This window comes from Narcine bancroftii, chromosome 3, assembly GCF_036971445.1.
Source record: "Narcine bancroftii isolate sNarBan1 chromosome 3, sNarBan1.hap1, whole genome shotgun sequence".
Lineage (NCBI taxonomy): Eukaryota > Metazoa > Chordata > Chondrichthyes > Torpediniformes > Narcinidae > Narcine > Narcine bancroftii.
In genome coordinates, this window is record NC_091471.1 from 13029680 (window position 1) to 13047570 (window position 17891).

General features: G+C 42.9%; 1 protein-coding gene across 1 annotated transcript in view; it reads right to left on the reverse strand.

Annotated features, from left to right (window-relative positions):
• LOC138756974 (dedicator of cytokinesis protein 2-like) overlaps nucleotides 1-17891 on the reverse strand; it is a 1510503-nt gene that overhangs the window by 1310682 nt on the left and 181930 nt on the right. Inside the window, 1 exon segment of the mRNA XM_069923500.1 lies at nucleotides 16031-16114. Within this exon segment, the coding sequence (XP_069779601.1) occupies nucleotides 16031-16114 (84 nt within the window).

The window sequence follows — 17891 nt, forward strand, 5'->3', positions numbered from 1 at the left end:
GTCTCATCTGCTTCTCCTTCTCAAACGGAAAGTGGTCTCCCCATTTTATGGTGCCCTGCGCCAGTCCTCTGGTTCCCTGGAATCTGCAACCACTCATAGCTACTGCCGTGCATAGGCACCACCACCTTGGGACCAGCCACTACGGCCACAAGATCGAAAAATAAACTTCAATTGGCTTGTTTAACAGAGTGTTAAAAGCCTGCACAAAGCTGACAGCAGTCTAACTGGGCAGTTAGACCCCACAGGGGAGCACAGTGTCTGTACTCCCTGCTCTCCGTGGATCCACAGCAGCACTGCCATTTTTTTTCATTACCCTGACCATGCTCGTTTCTCACTTTAGCCCTTAAGTCTAGTCCCTCTGTGTTCAAGAGCAGTGTTTCTTCAAATGTTTTCAAGCTCTTGAACTTCCCCATACCATAAGTGTCCAGGGCTGGACGTGATATACCTCAGGCTGCTGTGGGAAGTGAAAGAAGAGATAGCTGGTGCAGTAGCTATGATCTTTGAATGCTCTGGCCACAGGGGAGGTGCTGGAGGATTGTAGATTGGCAAATGTAGGATCTTTGTTTGAAAAAGGTAATAGGGAGAACCGTGGAAATTATAGACTGCAGAGTCTTACGTCAGTGGTTTGCAAACTAATGGAGATGATATTTATGGATAGGATCTATGAGCACTTGGAGAAGTCCAGTCTGCTCAAGAACAGTCAGCATGGCTATGTGAAGGGAAGATGGTATCTCACGAGCTTAAATGAGATTTTGAGGAGGTATCAAAAAAGAAATTGATGAGGGTCGGGCAGTAGATGCAGTCTACATGGATTTTAGCAAGGCATTTGATGAGGTCCCCCATGAGAGACTTATCCAGAAAGTCATGACTCACAGTATCAATGGAAAATTAGCTGTATGGTTAAAAAATTGGCTTGCAGGAAGAAATCAGAGAGCAGTCGTGGAAGAAAAGTATTCTGCCTGGAGGTGACTAGTAGAATGCCACAGGGATCTGTTCTGGCACCCCTGCTCTTTGTCACTCGTCTGAGTGCTACTGGTACCATGTAATCCAGTACTACCTGTCACATGGTTGGGTGATCATCGACTAAATCGGCTTCCCCCACCAGGCTTGGTCTGGTGTGGAGGGTGGCTAGACACCCTACAGGATGAAAAACAAGACCTGTCAAAGGGCGGGCAAACCCTCTCGTTGGGTCAACGGCCATCTAGCCAACACATGCAGTGAAGCGTGGAAAAGGTGTCCCTTGCATCAAAGCTCGGTCTGGCCATTCACTGCCACAGAACTTCCCACACCCGTTTTGGGCCTCACCATGCCACTGGATTCTGGAGGGGATGTCGAAAGGGTGTGTCTAGACTTGTGCAACCCCTACTCACCAAAATCCAATCATGATCACGGTGTTCCCTTCTGAGGAGTGGGGTATCCGCATATCAAACCCCACAAACTGACTGAAAGAAACCATCATCATCCCATGGGATGGGGAGAGCCAGAAGAAGAGAGAAGAATACAATCTACCAATTATCCTGGGATATCACAACATTGAATGCAATCCACTAAATCTCCTTGGATCCAAAATGCCTCAATCTTTTGGATCAGCTACATTGTTGAATGCTTTACCAAAGTCCATGAAGACAACATCCATTGCCCTATCCTCAATCATCCTTTCCACTTCCTCGAAAATTGCCATTAAGCTTGTAAAACATAAAACTACGATGCTGTGCTGACCTATGGAAGCGTGAACATCCAGTGCACAAAACCATGTTGTCTATCCCTATAATATCCATGCTTTTCTAGATGGGAGGAGATTTTTATCCCCAATATTTTCTCCACTGCTAATGCAAAGCCTATTGATCATCCATATCTGGATCATCCCTGCTGTCAATCTTCCGGTCCTCTGGGACCTCTCCTCTGGCTAAAGAAGATGTAAAGATCCACCCAGCCGCCTCCTCAATTGGCCCACTCAATACTCTGAGAAAGATCTCATTAGGCCTTGGGGAATTAACCAACTTTTCCAGTGACCCAACACCACCTCTTTCTTGGTTTTAACATGCTTATATCTCTTGCCCCCGATCCCCTCATCGCCCCCATCTCACTATCCTCCATTTCCTTCTCCTTGTGATTAGTGATACAAAGTACTGATTTAGTATTCACCAACTTCATTTGACTCAAGTCACAAATTCTCAAAAACACTTTGTTCTTGAGTGGCCATGACTCAAATCACCCCTTACTTTCAATGCATGTATAAAATACCTTGGGATTTTCCTGAATCTTACCAAGAACATTTCATGCCCCTTTTCAGCCCTCCTGATTCCCTACTCGGGTTCTTTCCTGCTCCCGTAAAATTCCTCAAGGCTCCTGCCCAACGTCAGCTTCCTCAACCTGGCAGAGCGAGGCAAAAGCTGCAGATGGTGGAATCTGACTGAACAACGTGTAGCTGGAGAGACTCAGCAGCTCAGGCAGTATCTGTGGGTAGAAATAGTCAGTCAATGTTTCGGGTTGCGGGGAAATGCTTAGCTTTGTGGTTGGCACAACGCTGTTACAGCGCCAGCGACCCGCCATCAAATCCGACGTTGTCTGGAAGGAATTTGTGCATTCTCCCCATGTCTGCATGGGTTTCCTCCCATCATTCAAAACATGCGGGGGTTGGAGGTTAATTAAGTGTAATTGGGTGATTTGGGATCATGGGCCGGAAGGGGCTGTTATCGTGCTCTAAGTAAGTCTGCCTGGCCATTTCTCTCCACAGATGCTGGCTGACCCACTGGGTTTCTCCAGCTTCTTGTTCGTCATACCTGTGATATAAATGAGCTCCCAGTTTCCTTTCTGAATCAATTTGCGACACCTTCATCTCAGATTCCCAGACTTTGCCATCCGTATCATTTATCCTCATGGGAACTCTCACCAGGTGACCTTCAAAAAAATAACTAAAAGATGTGAACTTGCTTCCATGCAAGTTCCTCAAAGCTATTAGTCGTTTGCCAATTTTGTACTTCCCCCTCGAAGGTCCACTGTATCTGCATTCATCTGAAAACTTCCAGAGTTATGATTAAAGTACAAGAGTATGGCTACTCCAATTAATTAGGGCCCTAGAGTGACCACAACTTAAACAAAATATGCACAGGTCGAATCTCAGGGAGGATATATAGTGATCGCCAATGTTAGTCAGGTTGATTCATGGGTAAGATTATAAAAGGCTTAGATAGGGTGGACAGCCAACATCTTATTCTCACGGCAACAACTGCAAATACCAGAGGACACCTTTTTCAGGTGAGTGGAAGAAATTTGAGGGGAGAGGCCAGAGATAAGTTGTTTGTTTTTAGAGAGTGCTCAGTGCCTGAAATGCATCTCCATGGGGTGGTGGTGGAGTCGGCTACAATTGAGGCATTTAAAAGACTCTAAGAGGCAGATGATATCAGAAAAATAGAGGATTATGCGTGCGAGGGAGGGAAAAATCGGATTGATGTGGAGTAAGTTTACATAGGTCAGAATGACATTGTGGGCTGATGGGACTGTAATATTCTATCCAATGAAGCTTCCTACTCTCACCACTGCTATGGACAACGATCTACTACCGTTGAAAAGAGAGAAAAAAAATCTCCATCCAAAGGACAAGTTTTAAAAATAGACTCCCTTCCTCTGCAAAATATCTATCAAAAGAAAATGGCAAATGATCAGACCTAACATCACTGAAAAATAGGGAAGGTACATCGGATTAAATGGGCGGCTCTTGCTTCTAATTGTAACATGTTTGTGAAGACCCTTGGGAGGTCTTACCAAGCAAACTTTGCAAGATAAATGGAACTTGTTGCTGAGCAACAGAGAAGGATGTTCCACCTGAGCTGCGTTTTACTGAAAAAATGCAGACCACATCTCATGTGGTGACATTACTATCGACTGTGGCTGTTCACAAGAATGAACTCCAAGTTGAATTAGTCACAAGTGCTCACTGCATGCAAAGTACGCATTTTTGAGAGCAGGCACACTTCAGCCAGATGGTTGCGCTAATAGGGGAAGATTTATTTATCCAGACAGCATAGGATTACAGCAGGGTGGCAGCTGATGTCAAACACTGAGTCAAAAGCACCTTTTCCACTGGCACATTGCCCCAGGAATGAACTGGGCCAGGGTCCAATGGGAAAAAGAAAACAGTCAGCATGCCACAGCCAAATGACATCATTTCACACCGGCCCCTACCCCTGCTCGTATCCACGGCCAGTTAAACCAGTGGAAAAAGGACAACAGGAGGTCATCCATTTCCAGTCAAAGGTGGACTCTCCGATCCCTGGGGATGAGCGTGCTCAGTGGAAAAGAAGTCACTGTCCCAGTTAAAGGTGACCCAATGGAAATAGCACAAACGGCTTCCTATCCCGGGACACTGCAAATAACTGGGATGCCAGTGGAAAAGGGACTAAACCTTACCAAGGGCAGCTGTTATAGAGTCAGGATAATGTGAACTATTTTGTAAATGCATAAGAATACTCCCTTCTCATTGTAGTGCACCACTGTGGGGCGTATTTGCACGTATATGGGTGTGTGTGATCTGTTTCCTGAGATGGTGGAAGGCATCAGTAAGTAAAGTCTCTTTTGTTATTTGAATCTTGCATCTCCAAGCCTCCCAAGTAACACAGAGACATAACATGGTGGCGCGATATAAGAGAACAGGAATAAAGCCGTACAATTAATTGTAAGTCACTGAAATATAAAGGGGAAGAAGAGAAAACACATTACTTAAAAAAATGGCTGGAGCAACAGCAGTTCACCCAGTGAGGGACGGGGAGGCTGAAGACATTGTGGAATTGTTTAAAAAGTTTCAGCAGGAGTTCAATTTAGCATTCAAAAGCTATTTTAAAATTGCAACAGCAGAGGAGAAGGTCAATTATATACTTCTCTGGACAGGGGAGCAAGGCCTTGACTTATTTAATACCTGGGAGCTTGAAGAGGTGGGGAAAAATGATCCAGAGGAGATATTTGCAAAGTTTTCTTCTCAGCTTGAACCCAGGTCTGATTATAGAATTAAACATGATGAATTTCAAGGTTTAATGCAAGAGAATTATGAAGCTGTTGATAATTTCCTCACTAGACTAAAAATTGATGTTGCAAAATGCAGATTTAAGGATATAGAGGAAAGATTAGTTGATCAACTAATATGGGGGAGAGCCCATCCCAAAGTGCAAAAGTTTCTTATAGGGAAGGATAGCTTGAAGCTGGCCAAAGGGATAGACTCAACCAGAGCCTTTGAAGCTACGCGGACGCAAATGAAATCCCCACCTATGCAGACCCACCCACAGCAAAGAGAAGGAAGGGCTGATGCTACAAAGAACACAAGTGTAGCAGACAACACCCCTTCGATGACCAAAACAAATGCCCTGCATACGGTTCTGAATGTAGAGCCTGTGGTGAAGTAAACCACTGGGCGAAGATGTGCAAGTCTAGTATGAGGAAAACAGTAATGTCAGTGAAGAACAAAGACAAGAAGATCCACCACATAAAAGGGAACAACAATGAGGATTCCAACACCCAGATACTGGACATAGAATCCATACACCTTCACGAGATGTTGGGTGAGATGAAAGAAGGAAGTGAGTTGCACACAAGGATCCAAATACAGAGGACAATCCAGAACAAGCCTACGATATTTAACCTAAAGGTGAAGCTGGATGCAAGATCACAAAGCTACATCCATCTACTCAGACTCTACCGCAGATGTTCCCTGAGAACATAATAAAAGGGTATTGTTACGAGCCCAAAGGTCCCCAAATCCCAGCAGCAATAGACATTCACCAAGACAAGTGGTTTTTAAAACAAAAGTTACTTTTAATCAGCTTTAAACATGAAAACAGAATCAAAGTTTAATTTATCTCTATACTTAACTAACCCAAATTAACCCCCTTCTAATTCTAAGCACACGTGTATGTAATGTGTGTGTAAATTTAAGAAAAGTTCTTCGGTTCACAGTTCAATTCACTTCTCCTTCTTCCAAGTCCTCTGGATACACACAACTCTTATACTGTGCACAGAAATGAACATGTATAAAGTTCACCAGGCTTTGGTGCTTGAAAGGTTAATGTTTACCACTCAAGAAGGTTCTTGAAGGGTTTACAGAGAGAGATTTGTTGTTCCAGAATTTCCACAACTGAGGTACCACCATTAGTCACCTCAAGGTCTCGCTGATGAAACTTGCCCCATCAGGTTTTCCAGATGGTAACCTCTTTCTTTCAGGATATGACAGAGTTCCTTTCTGTTCCTCTTATTCTAAGAGAAACATCAGACAGACAGTACTTCCAGCCGTCCACTGTTCTGGAGCTTTTCAACAGTTTCAACCAGCTCTTCCTGGCTTGCACTGTTCAGCTGTTTTTCAGTGTCTCACACACTCTAGCTGGGAGAGCTTGTTAAGTTCTCTAACTCAGACTTCCAGCAAGACCATGTGACTCTCTCACTTGAAAAACACCCGCCTTCTTCAGGAAATAACTGGAGTTATCCTTCTGCTCAAGTTGTTGTCTTAGATAAACAAAACACAGGCGTGACCTTCCTGTGAGCACTTTGCAGAAAGGTACTTGTAGCCAGCCCATCTCCTATTGGAAACAATGGTCTTTTAATTTCATGACATCATTTCAATTAGCACCTACTTGTGAATGTGCATACATTCTCCAGAGATCCTCCAATGTTACTTGAGTATGAATTCTTCAGTCTTTCAAATAAGATCGGTTTTAAAATGTGTGTAATATATGTAACCTAGTCTAATTTTACCAAATTTCTCACAAATATTACCAAATTCTTTAGGTTATGTAGAGGTGCCAACCAGAGAAGGAGCAGTGTTAGATCTACTGTTGGCAAATGGGATGGGTCAAGTGACGGAGGTTAGTGTTGGCGAGCACTTCGGGTCCAGTGATCATAATGCCATCAGCTTCAATGTCATTATGGAAAGAGAGAAGTCAGGGCCAAGGGTTGAGGTTTTTGATTGGGGAAAAGATAGATTTGAGGAGATGCGAAAGGACTTGCAGGGTGTGGATTGGGACAATTTGTTTTATGGGCAGGATGTGGTAGAGAGATGGAAGTCTTTTAAAGATCAGATTTTGAGAGTGCAAAAGCTTTATGTTCCTGTTAGGTTAAAAGGAGGGGCAAAAGGTTTAAGAGAGCCGTGATTTTCAAGGAATATTGGAAACTTGGCTCGAAGAACAAGGGAGGCATACATTAGATATAAGAAGCATGGAGTTAAGGGGATGTTTGAAAGATACATTGAATGTAAGAGGAATCTTAAGAGAGGAATTAGGAAAGCTAAAAGAAGGTATGAGGAAACTATGGCAAGCAGGGTGAAAACTAATCCAAAAGAGTTCTACAAATATGTTAATGGTAAAAGGAAAGCTAGAGACAAAATTGGTCCCTTAGAGAATCAGAGCGGAAAACTGTGTGTGGAGCCTAGAGAAATGGGGGAGATATTGAACAGTTTCTTTTCTTCGGTATTCACTAAGGAGAAGGATATTGGGAGATGTGAGATAAAAAAAGCAAATTGGGTAAATATGGGGAATATAGAGATTACAAAAGATGTAGTTTTAAGGCTTTTGAAGAATGTCACTGTATATGTGTGAAAAGGAAAAAGTGTGTATCATGGCTAATGTGATTTATGGTGTGAAAAATAAAAAAAATTTAAAAAAAAGAATATAAAGGTGGATAAGTCTCCGGGACCAGACGGGATCTTCCCCAGGACATTGAGAGAAGTGAAGGAGGAAATAGCAGAGGCTCTGGCGGTAATTTTCCAAATGTCATTAGAAATGGGGATAGTGCCGGAGGATTGGCGCATTGCGCATGTGGTTCCGTTATTTAAAAAGGGTTCAAGGAGGAAGCCTGGCAACTATCGGCCTGTAAGTTTGACATCTGTGGTAGGTAAATTAATGGAGAAAATTCTTAGAGATAGTACTTATAAATATCTGGATAGACAGGGTCTGATCAGGAGCACTCAACATGGATTTGTCGGGAGGAAGGTCATGTTTGACCAATCTGATTGAATTTTTTGAAGAGGTGACTAGGAATGTGGATGAGGGTAGGGCAGTGGATGTTGTCTATATGGATTTCAGTAAGGCCTTCGATAAGGTACCACATGGAAGGTTAGTTAAGAAGGTGCAGTCTTTAGGTATAAATTTTGAGATAGTCAAATGGATTGAACATTGGCTGAAAGGGAGAGGCCAGAGAGTGGTAGTGGATAATTGTCTGTCAGGTTGGAGGCCGGTGACCAGTGGTGTGCCTCAAGGATCTGTATTGGGCCCATTGTTGTTCGTTATATACATTAATGATCTAGATGATGGGGTGGTAAATTGGATTAGTAAATATGCAGACGATACTAAGATAGGTGGAATAGTGGATAATGAAGAAGGTTTTCAAGGATTGCAGAGGGATTTGGGCTGCTTAGAAAAGTGGGCTGAAAAATGGCAGATGGAATTTAATGCTGATAAGTGTGAGGTGCTTCATTTTGGTAAGAAGAATCAGAACAGGACATATGTGGTAAGTGGGAGAGCATTGATGAATACAGAAGAGCAGAAAGATTTAGGAGTAACGGTACATCGTTCCCTGAAGGTAGAAACTCACGTGAATAGGGTGGTGAAGAAGGCTTTTAGTATGCTGGCCTTTATCAATCATTGCATGGAATATAGGAGTTGGGAGGTGATGTTGAGATTGTATAAGACGTTGGTGCAGCCTAATTTGGTGTTCTGTGTGCAGTTCTGGTCGCCTAATTATAGGAAGGATATAAACAGAGTGGAGAGAGTGCAGAGAAGGTTTACCAGAATGTTACCTGGGTTTAAGCATCTAGAGTATAGGGAGAGATTGGACAGATTAGGTCTTTATTCTTTGGAGCGTAGAAGGTTGAGAGGGGATTTGATAGAAGTATTTAAGATTATGAAAGGGATAGACAGAGTGGATGTGGATAGACTATTTCCGTTAAGAGGAGGAAAGATTAAAACAAGAGGACATGAGTTAAGAATTAAGGGGCAGAGGTTTAGAGGTAACATGAGGGGGAACTTCTTTACTCAGAGAGTGGTAGCCGTGTGGAATGAGCTTCCAGGAGAAATAGTGGCGGCGGAGTCAATTGTATTATTTAAGAAAAGGTTGGACAGGTATATGGATGAGAAGAAGATGGAGGGTTATGGGCATTGTGCAGGGAGGTGGGACTAGGGAGGGGTGTTTGGTTCGGTGCGGACTAGAAGGGCCTAATGGCCTGTTTCCGTGCTGTAAATTGTTATGTTATGTTATGTTAATATTTATCCATTACAGTATCCAAAAGGCGGGGAATTGGAAACAACAAATGTCACATTAATGGCCTATAGTGGACCCATGATTAAGCAGCTGGGGACAGGTAAGATTAATGGCTGCCATAAGGGAAAAAAACATCCTCTGTACATTCTACATGGTAGATGCAGACAGAGCAGCAATTCTAGCTGCTGGGAGTTGCAGTTGATCTCTGTTAATTACGAGATCCAAATGAAGAAGATATCCAAAAGCATCAACAGAAACACACAACAAAAAGAGGAAATTATTTCCACAGAAATATCTGCCAGGCCATGGCACACAGAAGAACCAGACTTATTCAATGAGAATCGAGTGGTATTTAATAGTATCCCATTACTAATCTAAGTTTCCGTTTGTCAAAAGGGGGAAAGACCTGAGAGCATCAACTATCACTTCAGAAATGAGAGCGCTCCTTGCTGAACAAGGAATGCCCAAGCAAGTAATATATGACAATGGAACACAGTTCACATCACAAGAATTCAGAAACTTGGCTGCAGAATATGGGTTTGTTATCACTACATCATCCCCGTACTACCCCAAAGGTCATGGGTTCATTGAAAGACAAGTGCAAACTGTGAAACGCACACAAAACAAAAGAAGTCCCAGACCTCGCTCTTCCATCATTACGAGCAACATCTTTAAGGGCTGACGTGAAGTCCCTGACAGAACCTCTAAATAGCAGGAAATATAAAACAATTCTGCCAAGTAAAGTACACCCTCCAGAAAACCAGGAGGAAATCAGAAGAAGACTGGCTAAAATGCAAGAAGGAAGAATAAACATGCACAAACATTGCCAGAACTCTTCAAAGGGCAGCATGTGCATATTCAAGAACCGATGTTGAAAATATGGAGATCAGCAAAGGTCATCAGAGAAGCTGAGACACCAAGATCATACATTGTCGAGACAGACTCTGAGCAATCAGCTGAGGAGGAACAGAATTCACACCCGGCCGACACAAGATGTGATGAAGCAGAAAGTTTTAATACCAGCAAAGCCTCCAACACCAATATCAAGTGAAGAGACCACAACCACAAATACCGAAACATCAACACAGCAGTTGTCAGGTGAAGCACAATAAGTTCCATCACCAACACATGAACCAGCACTTGGAAAAAGTGATAAATTTTGCTAAATGTTTCCTTATCTTGAGAAGGAGGGATGTTATATAGTCAGGATAATGTGAACTATTTTGTAACTGCATAAGAATTCACCCTTCTCATTGTAATAACTGCAGTGCACCACCAGGGGGCATATGTATATGTAAATGTGTGAACAGCTTCCTGAGATGGTGAAAGGCATCAGTAAGTAAAGTCTCTTTTGTTATTTGAATCTTGCATCTCTAAGTTATTTCAGAAGCCTCCCAAGTAACACAGACACTTAACAGCAGCTTACTGGGGACAGGCTTTAGACAGGGCCTTCCTTGTTTCCAGACATCTGAGCAGGCTCAACAGGGATGACACCCCAATACCAGCGGGATTTGGATTAAACAACCAGGATGGTGACATTCTGGTTGAAGAGTTACAAGGCACAAGGAAGGATTCAACCACAATTTCGGTGACCCACTCCCATTTTCGCTGGATGGTTTCAATATTCTCCAGGTGCCTTTCAGCATGGTCAAAATCTCTCCCATCTGAATGTCAACACGCTTTGTCTCAGTCCAGCAAAAGATGAAGAATTATAAATTCAGTTCATCTTCACCTCGGTGATTTTAAAATCTTGGTGGCTTTGATGCTCCTGTCACTAATTTCCTTCAGATGAAAAGCTGTCCCAGGTGCCCCAAGCCTCAACTTCAATTCCCAGCTTTCTTCTCTTCTGCCCTCCCACCCGCATTCACCTTTGACCTCTTGCTTGTGGGTCTATGCTTATTCCTCCCCCTCCATTTTATTCTGGTGCTTGCTCAGCCCCATAGCTTTAGTTGTAGATCTTTGCAGATCACTGTGACCTGCTGAATTTATTGAGCACTTTTGCGTATTAAACCCCTCACTTTACACATCTCCTGTTATTAACGTTCTGAGCTCTGGAACTTTCTTCCTGACCCTCCATCCTGCGGCCATTTTCTTTCTCTAAATCAGCCATTCTTAACCTCCTAGTCCCATTGATCTGCACCTGGGTCTTAGCCCTCCATTCCCCTCCCATCCATGGAACTAACCAAATGTGAAATCAAACAGTACCCATCATCTCCACTGGGAGCTCGATGCATGGGCGATTCAAGTCCTCATAAAACACTGCAGCACAGAAAGCAGGCCATTCAGCCCTTCTGTTGTGTGCCAACCACTATTACACTGGTCCCATTGACCTGCTTCCATTCCATAACCCTCCAGAACTCTCCCCTCCATGTATCTATCCAACTTATTCATAAAACTCAAGATCGAGCCCTCATTCACCAGATGGCAGCTCATTCCACACTCCCACCACTCCCTGAGTGCAGAACTTTCCCCTAATGTTCCCCCTAAACCTTTTCCCTTTCAACTTAAAATGATGACCTCTTGTATTTATCTCCCCTACCTTAAGTGGAAAAAGCCTATTCGCATCCCCTCTGTCTATACCTCTCATAATCTTGCAAACTCTATCAAATCTCCCCTATTCTTCTTCTCTCCAAGGTATAAAGTCCTAACCTGTTTAATCTTTCCCTGTAACTCAACTCCTGAAGACCAGGAAATAATCTAGTAAATCATCTCTGCACTCTTTCAATCCTATTGATATCTTATTCCTAGTTAGGTGCCCAGAACCGCACGCAATATTCCAAATTTAGCCTCACCAATATCTTAAACAACTTCAACATTACATCCCACTCCTATACTCAATACTATGATTTATAAAGGCTAAGATGCCGAAAGCTTTCTTTACAATCCTGTCCACCTGCGATTCCACCTTCAGGGAACAATTCCCAGATCTCCTTGCTCCTCCTGCACTCCATTTACTGCATATGCCCTACTTTGGTTTTCCCTTCCAAAATGCATCACCTCACACTTGTCTGCTTTAAACTCCATCTGCCATTTATTGGCCCATTCTCCCAGTTGGTCAGATCCCTCTGCAAGCTTTGAAAATATTCCTCACTGTCTGCAATGCCTCCCATCTTTGTGTCACCAACAAACTTGCTGATCCAATTTACCACATTATCATCTAGATCATCTTCTTAAATGCCATCAGTATCTCTACTTCAACCACACTTTCCCATGGAGTATTAACAGGTATTCATTGCTCTCTGAGTGAAAAGGGTTCTCAGAGGGTAGGTGGAAGGGAAAGGAGGCAAGTATTAGCACGTCGCTGTGTCCACATCAATGTAAGATGGTCCCAATGGTGCTTTCGATTCCTGCACACTTTTGTGTGTATTTTATGAATTCTGGCCTGATGATCACAAAAATCACCTTAAAATTTTCTTATCACATACCAGTTTTTTAGATATAGCCTTATGTTTGTGATTTCCTGTCATATTTTAAACCTACTTCCAACATACAAAACCATACCATTGAAAATTCATTTTCTGCATTCACATTCGGCCTTCTTCCCTGCTGATGATGCAGTCAGTGACAAACGCAATGAAAGGTTTCACCAGGACATTGCAACCATGGTGGTATCAGGTCAACTGAAGTCCATCAATGCTGCCTGGCTATTGATGGACACTGACATGAGAGGCATCATGCGAGTGATGCTGAGTACAAATGAAAATCGGCCACAAAATATCTTTAGGTCAGTTGAACGCAATCTTGATGCGATTAAACATGCGAAATTCAATCAAAGCTAATTCAATGTTTTTCCAACTTCCTATGCAACACAGCAAATCTGAAGTTATCTTTGTGTTTTTGAAGTTGTCTCTCATAATCCCTATTCTTTTAGCAAGCAAATCTTATATAACCATTTATGGAGTGGAAACAGGCCATGTCGGCCTTTCGAGTCCGCACCGGTTCACGGGAGCAACTCCACTAGCTCAATCGTGCCACTCACTGCCAATAACCCTCCAACCCCCTCACCTCCATGTACACATCCAACCTTCTCTTAAATGACAGAAGGGACCCTGCCGCAACTATCTCATTTGGAACTTCATTCCATTCTGCCACCACTCGCTGAGTGAAAAAGCCACTTCTAATATTTCTCCTAAAGTGTTGCCCCCTTACCCTTAACTCATGGTCTCTTGTTCCAACCTCCCCTGTCCTCAGGGGAAAGAGTCTGTTTATGTCTAGTCTATCTATTCCTTTCATAATTTTAAATACCTCTATCAAGTCCCCTTTCAGTCATCTACATTCCAATCTCATTAATCTCTCCCTGTAATCCAGATGCTGTAAAAAAAAGTATTAATAAAATGCAGCCTTGTTTGTTTATCTGCTGATCATTCCCTGGGAAGGACATTTACTACTCCCCCCCACAATCAAGAATGGAATGAGGCGGCTTGTTGCATCACCTTAGTGAATATCCAAGAGTCACCAGCTCATGTACCTCTCCTCTTCTGGGTCACTTGCCACACACTCTCAGGCTGTCTTGCAAATAGTCCTCCCCTCCATCGACTCAAACTCTGTCCACTGCTGCCTCGGGAAAGCTACGACAATATTATGCGATCGATCCCACCCCAGTCACACTTTCTTGTCTCCCCCCACACCCCAATCGGGCAGGTTCATGAGCTTTATAAGACATACTTCCAGATTCAATTTTGCCGTCGTCAGACTCTCACTCATTAAATGACGAAGTTCTTGCACTTTTTAAACTACTTTTCTCCATATCCTGCTCTGTTTGTACACCCAACATTGTGCTTGTTTTATTTATTTGCTTATTTGCTATGACAATAAAACCCATTATCCGGAATTCAAGCAACCGGGAACCTCATGTACCCGGCAAAAAAAAAATGTTTAACCTTGGTGTTAGTTCACAAATCCTCGCAAAGTACAACTTCAAGCAATTGGAAAATTCACTTATCATGCAACTACCAATCCGTAGAGGTGCAGGATAATTTTTTTTAAATTTAAATTTAGGCATACAGCAGTTAAGAGGCCATTTCGGGCCTCGAATTGGTGTTGCCCAATTTATACGCAATTAACCTACACCCTTCCCTGTACGTTTCAAAAGGTGGGAGGAAACCAGAGCCCCCAGGTAGGTGATGTCCTGCACTTCGACCATCCACAGGGAGATTGCTGAGAAGGGTTATTTGGATGTTATCTACATGGACTTTAGTCAGGCCTTTGACAAGGTCCTGCATTGGAGGTTGTTCAAGAAGGTTCAGTCACTTGGCATCCAGGATGGATTTGGTGGTAAAGTGGATGAAATATTAGCTTGAGGGAGCACCCAGTGAGGGGTGGTAGAGGATTGAACCTTGGACTGGAGGCCTGTGACACAAGTGGCATATGGAATTTAATACAGGCAAGTGCAAGGTGTTGTATTTTGAAAGGACTTGCACAGTAAACAGTAGGGAAATGTAGAGTGTGGTAGAACAGAGGGATCTGAGAATAAAGATATATAATTCCCAGAAAGTGGTGTCAGAGATAGATAGGGTCGTAAAGAATTCATAAATCAAAGGATTGAGTCTAAGAATTGGGTTGTTATGTTAATGTAGTACAAGACATCATCAAGGTGAAATCAGTTTTGGTTACCTACCTACAGGAAGTGTAATTGTATTCGGGCAGCCCAGGCTTGTGAGCTGGAAGAATCTGTTACCATGCTGTTTCTCGAAAAATAAATGAAAATGAAAGAAGGCAGTGAAAATTTACATGGATGTTGCCACGCTCTGGGGAACTGAGGTACAGGAAAAAGGTTGAATAGGTTTGAATTTTGTTCGCTGGAGCATCAGTGATGGAGAATTCCAAAATTTATGAGGGCCGCATATAAGGTTATTGCAAGCAGGCTTTTTCCACTGAGGTTAGGTGAGACAGGAATTTGAGGATACGGGTTAAGGGTGGAATATTTAAGGGGTACACAAGGGGTAACTTTTTCACACATTAAGTTGCCAGCAGAGGTGGTGGATGCAGGGTTGATTTTGAAATTTAAAAGATGATTAGATAACTGCATGGATGGGAGGGGTATGGAAGGCTGCGGCCTAGGTGTAGGTGGATGGGATGCGGAATAAGTATTACGGCACAGACTAATAGGGCCGACAGGCCTGTTTCTGTGCTGTTGTGTCCTAGGGTAAAGGGAATAAAAACAAGTTGTTGATCGATTCGGAAAGATTTAAAGGATAAATGAGTTCATAAATAGCCTCAATGAAAACAGGCACCAGGGAAACCTGGCATCATTTTAACATCAGCTGTGTGCTTAGTGCCTTTATCTTACAGATCCAGTAATCTAAAGCCTTGATCCAGACATGTTCACATCCCATCATGGGAGTTCAGGAAGTTCTGCTCAGTTAATTAAATTACCATGAAACAAAATTAGTACCAAGCAACAGTACTGGATTGTTGATGAAACTGATAGGATTCATTCATTGAATTGGATTGTTCATTGCACGTTCTGAGTTACAGTATAAAATTTTGTTTTGTTTGCTATCCAGCCAAGTCATCATGTGGCTGGTAGTGTTACAGAGCAAAATCCCTGGTATTTGGGGAGGCAGCGGTGAGCCCAAGGCCTTTACAGTATCAATGATCGGGTCTGGGGTTTGAATCCCATGCTGTCTGTAAGGAGAGGGTTTTCCCCAGGGGGCTCTGGTTTCTTCCTACCAATCCAAAAAAAAACGCAAGGAGGGTTGTAGGTCAATTGGGCGGCAGGGGCTCGTGGGCCAAATGGGCTTGTTACAGATGTCTAAATTCGTTTTGAAAAAAGGTTAAAAAAAAACATTACCTTCAAACACTCGTAGGATGTTGACTGTGTCTCCAATCTGCAGGGGGATATGACACTCATGAGTTGGTTTGAAATTCCACACCGCTGAAAAGATAAACAGAAGAATGTCACTTAAAAGAGTAAAGCATGCATTAGTGTGAAAAATTTGCAACGAGAAGATAAAAGAAAAGCTAATGGCTGAAGTAATAATGGAACACAAATCCTCATACAGAACAAGGCTGAAATCAAGGACACCAGGCTGGATTCACTCGTGAATTGATGAAGTCAATTAGATTCTGGAAGAAAATCATTCATCTCAAATGAGAAAAGAGGTAATGAAAACAGAGCTGAAGTGTTGCAATAAATTAATGTACTTGCTTTTTATACATGGCACCTCAAACATTAAACTGTTTTCAAATGATGAATGTGGTTTTGAGAGCCATGACTGTTATTGAACAGGGAAGAATGCTCAAAGATCAAAGTTCAGATTTATTGTCAGAATACGACATACATGACATCACATGCAATGCTGAGCTTTACGTTCTTGTGGGCGAGGCAGAATTACCACTTACCGGTCAAAAAACTGTACTCAAGGACATACATGTAAACAAATAAAGAAATATAAGCAACCTGACTGTGGAATACAGAGAGCAAAAACAAAAATAGAGTGCACAAGTAAGAGTCCTTCAATGAGTCCTTGATTGAGTTTGTCTTTGAGGAGTCCGATGGTGGAGGGGAAGCAGCTGTTCCTGAACTGGGTGGTGTGAGTCTTTTGGCACCTCTACCACTTTCCTGATGCTACCGGTGAGAACCGAGCACATGCTGTGTGATCAGGTCAGGAACAGATCTACGGCGGATGCCATTTCACTTTGGCTCCACACAAATCCTGGAACACCTGGACAGTAAAGATGCATTCATCAGGATTCTCCTTCTCGACTACATTTCAGCATTTAAAACCCTCAAAACTGATCAGCAAACTCCAAGACCTGGGACCCAACACCCCAAATGTGTAATTGGATCATGGATTTCCTTATCTCCAGACCACAATCAGTGAGGATTGGTAAGAACATCTCCTCCACCATCTCCGACAGCACTGGAGCATCACAGGACTGTGTTCTTCGCCCCCTACTCTACTCGCTTTACACCTATGTCTGTGTGGCTCAAAATGACAATAACACCATCTACAAATTTACCAACAATACAACAGTAGTGGGTTGTATAAAGAAAGGGGATAAGTCAGCCTATAGGATGGAAATTGGGAACTTGGCTGAATGGTGGACCAACAAGAACCTTGCCCTCAATGTCACCAAAGCTAAGAACCTGATTGTTGACTTCAGGAAAGAAAAACCAGAGGTGTACAATCCAGTGATCATCAGAGGTGGAGAGGGGTAAGCAAATTTAAGTTCTAGGGCATCACTATCTCAGAGGATTATGCCTGGTCCCAGCACACCAAATGCATTATGAAGAGAGCAGGTCAGTGCCTCTACTTCCTCAGAAGTTTGTGGAAGTTTGGTATGACACCAGAAACCTTGGCAAATTTCTACAGATGTGCAGTCGAAAGTGTGATGCATCGTGGTCTGATATGGGGACACCAATACCCCTGAGCATAAAGCCTCCAAAAGGCAGTGGACACAGCCCAGGACATCACAGGCAAGGCCTCCCCACTATGAAAACATAGACTGAGAATGCTGCTATCAGAGAGCAGAAGCAAACATCAACATAGAAACATAGAAACAAAGAAGATAAGCGCACAAGTAGGTAATTCAGTCCTTCGAGCCTGCTCGGCCATTCAATTAGATCATGGCTGATCTTAAAGTTCAGTACCCCGTCCCCGCCTTCTCTCCGAAACCTTTAATACCCTTATACTGTAGAAATAAATCTA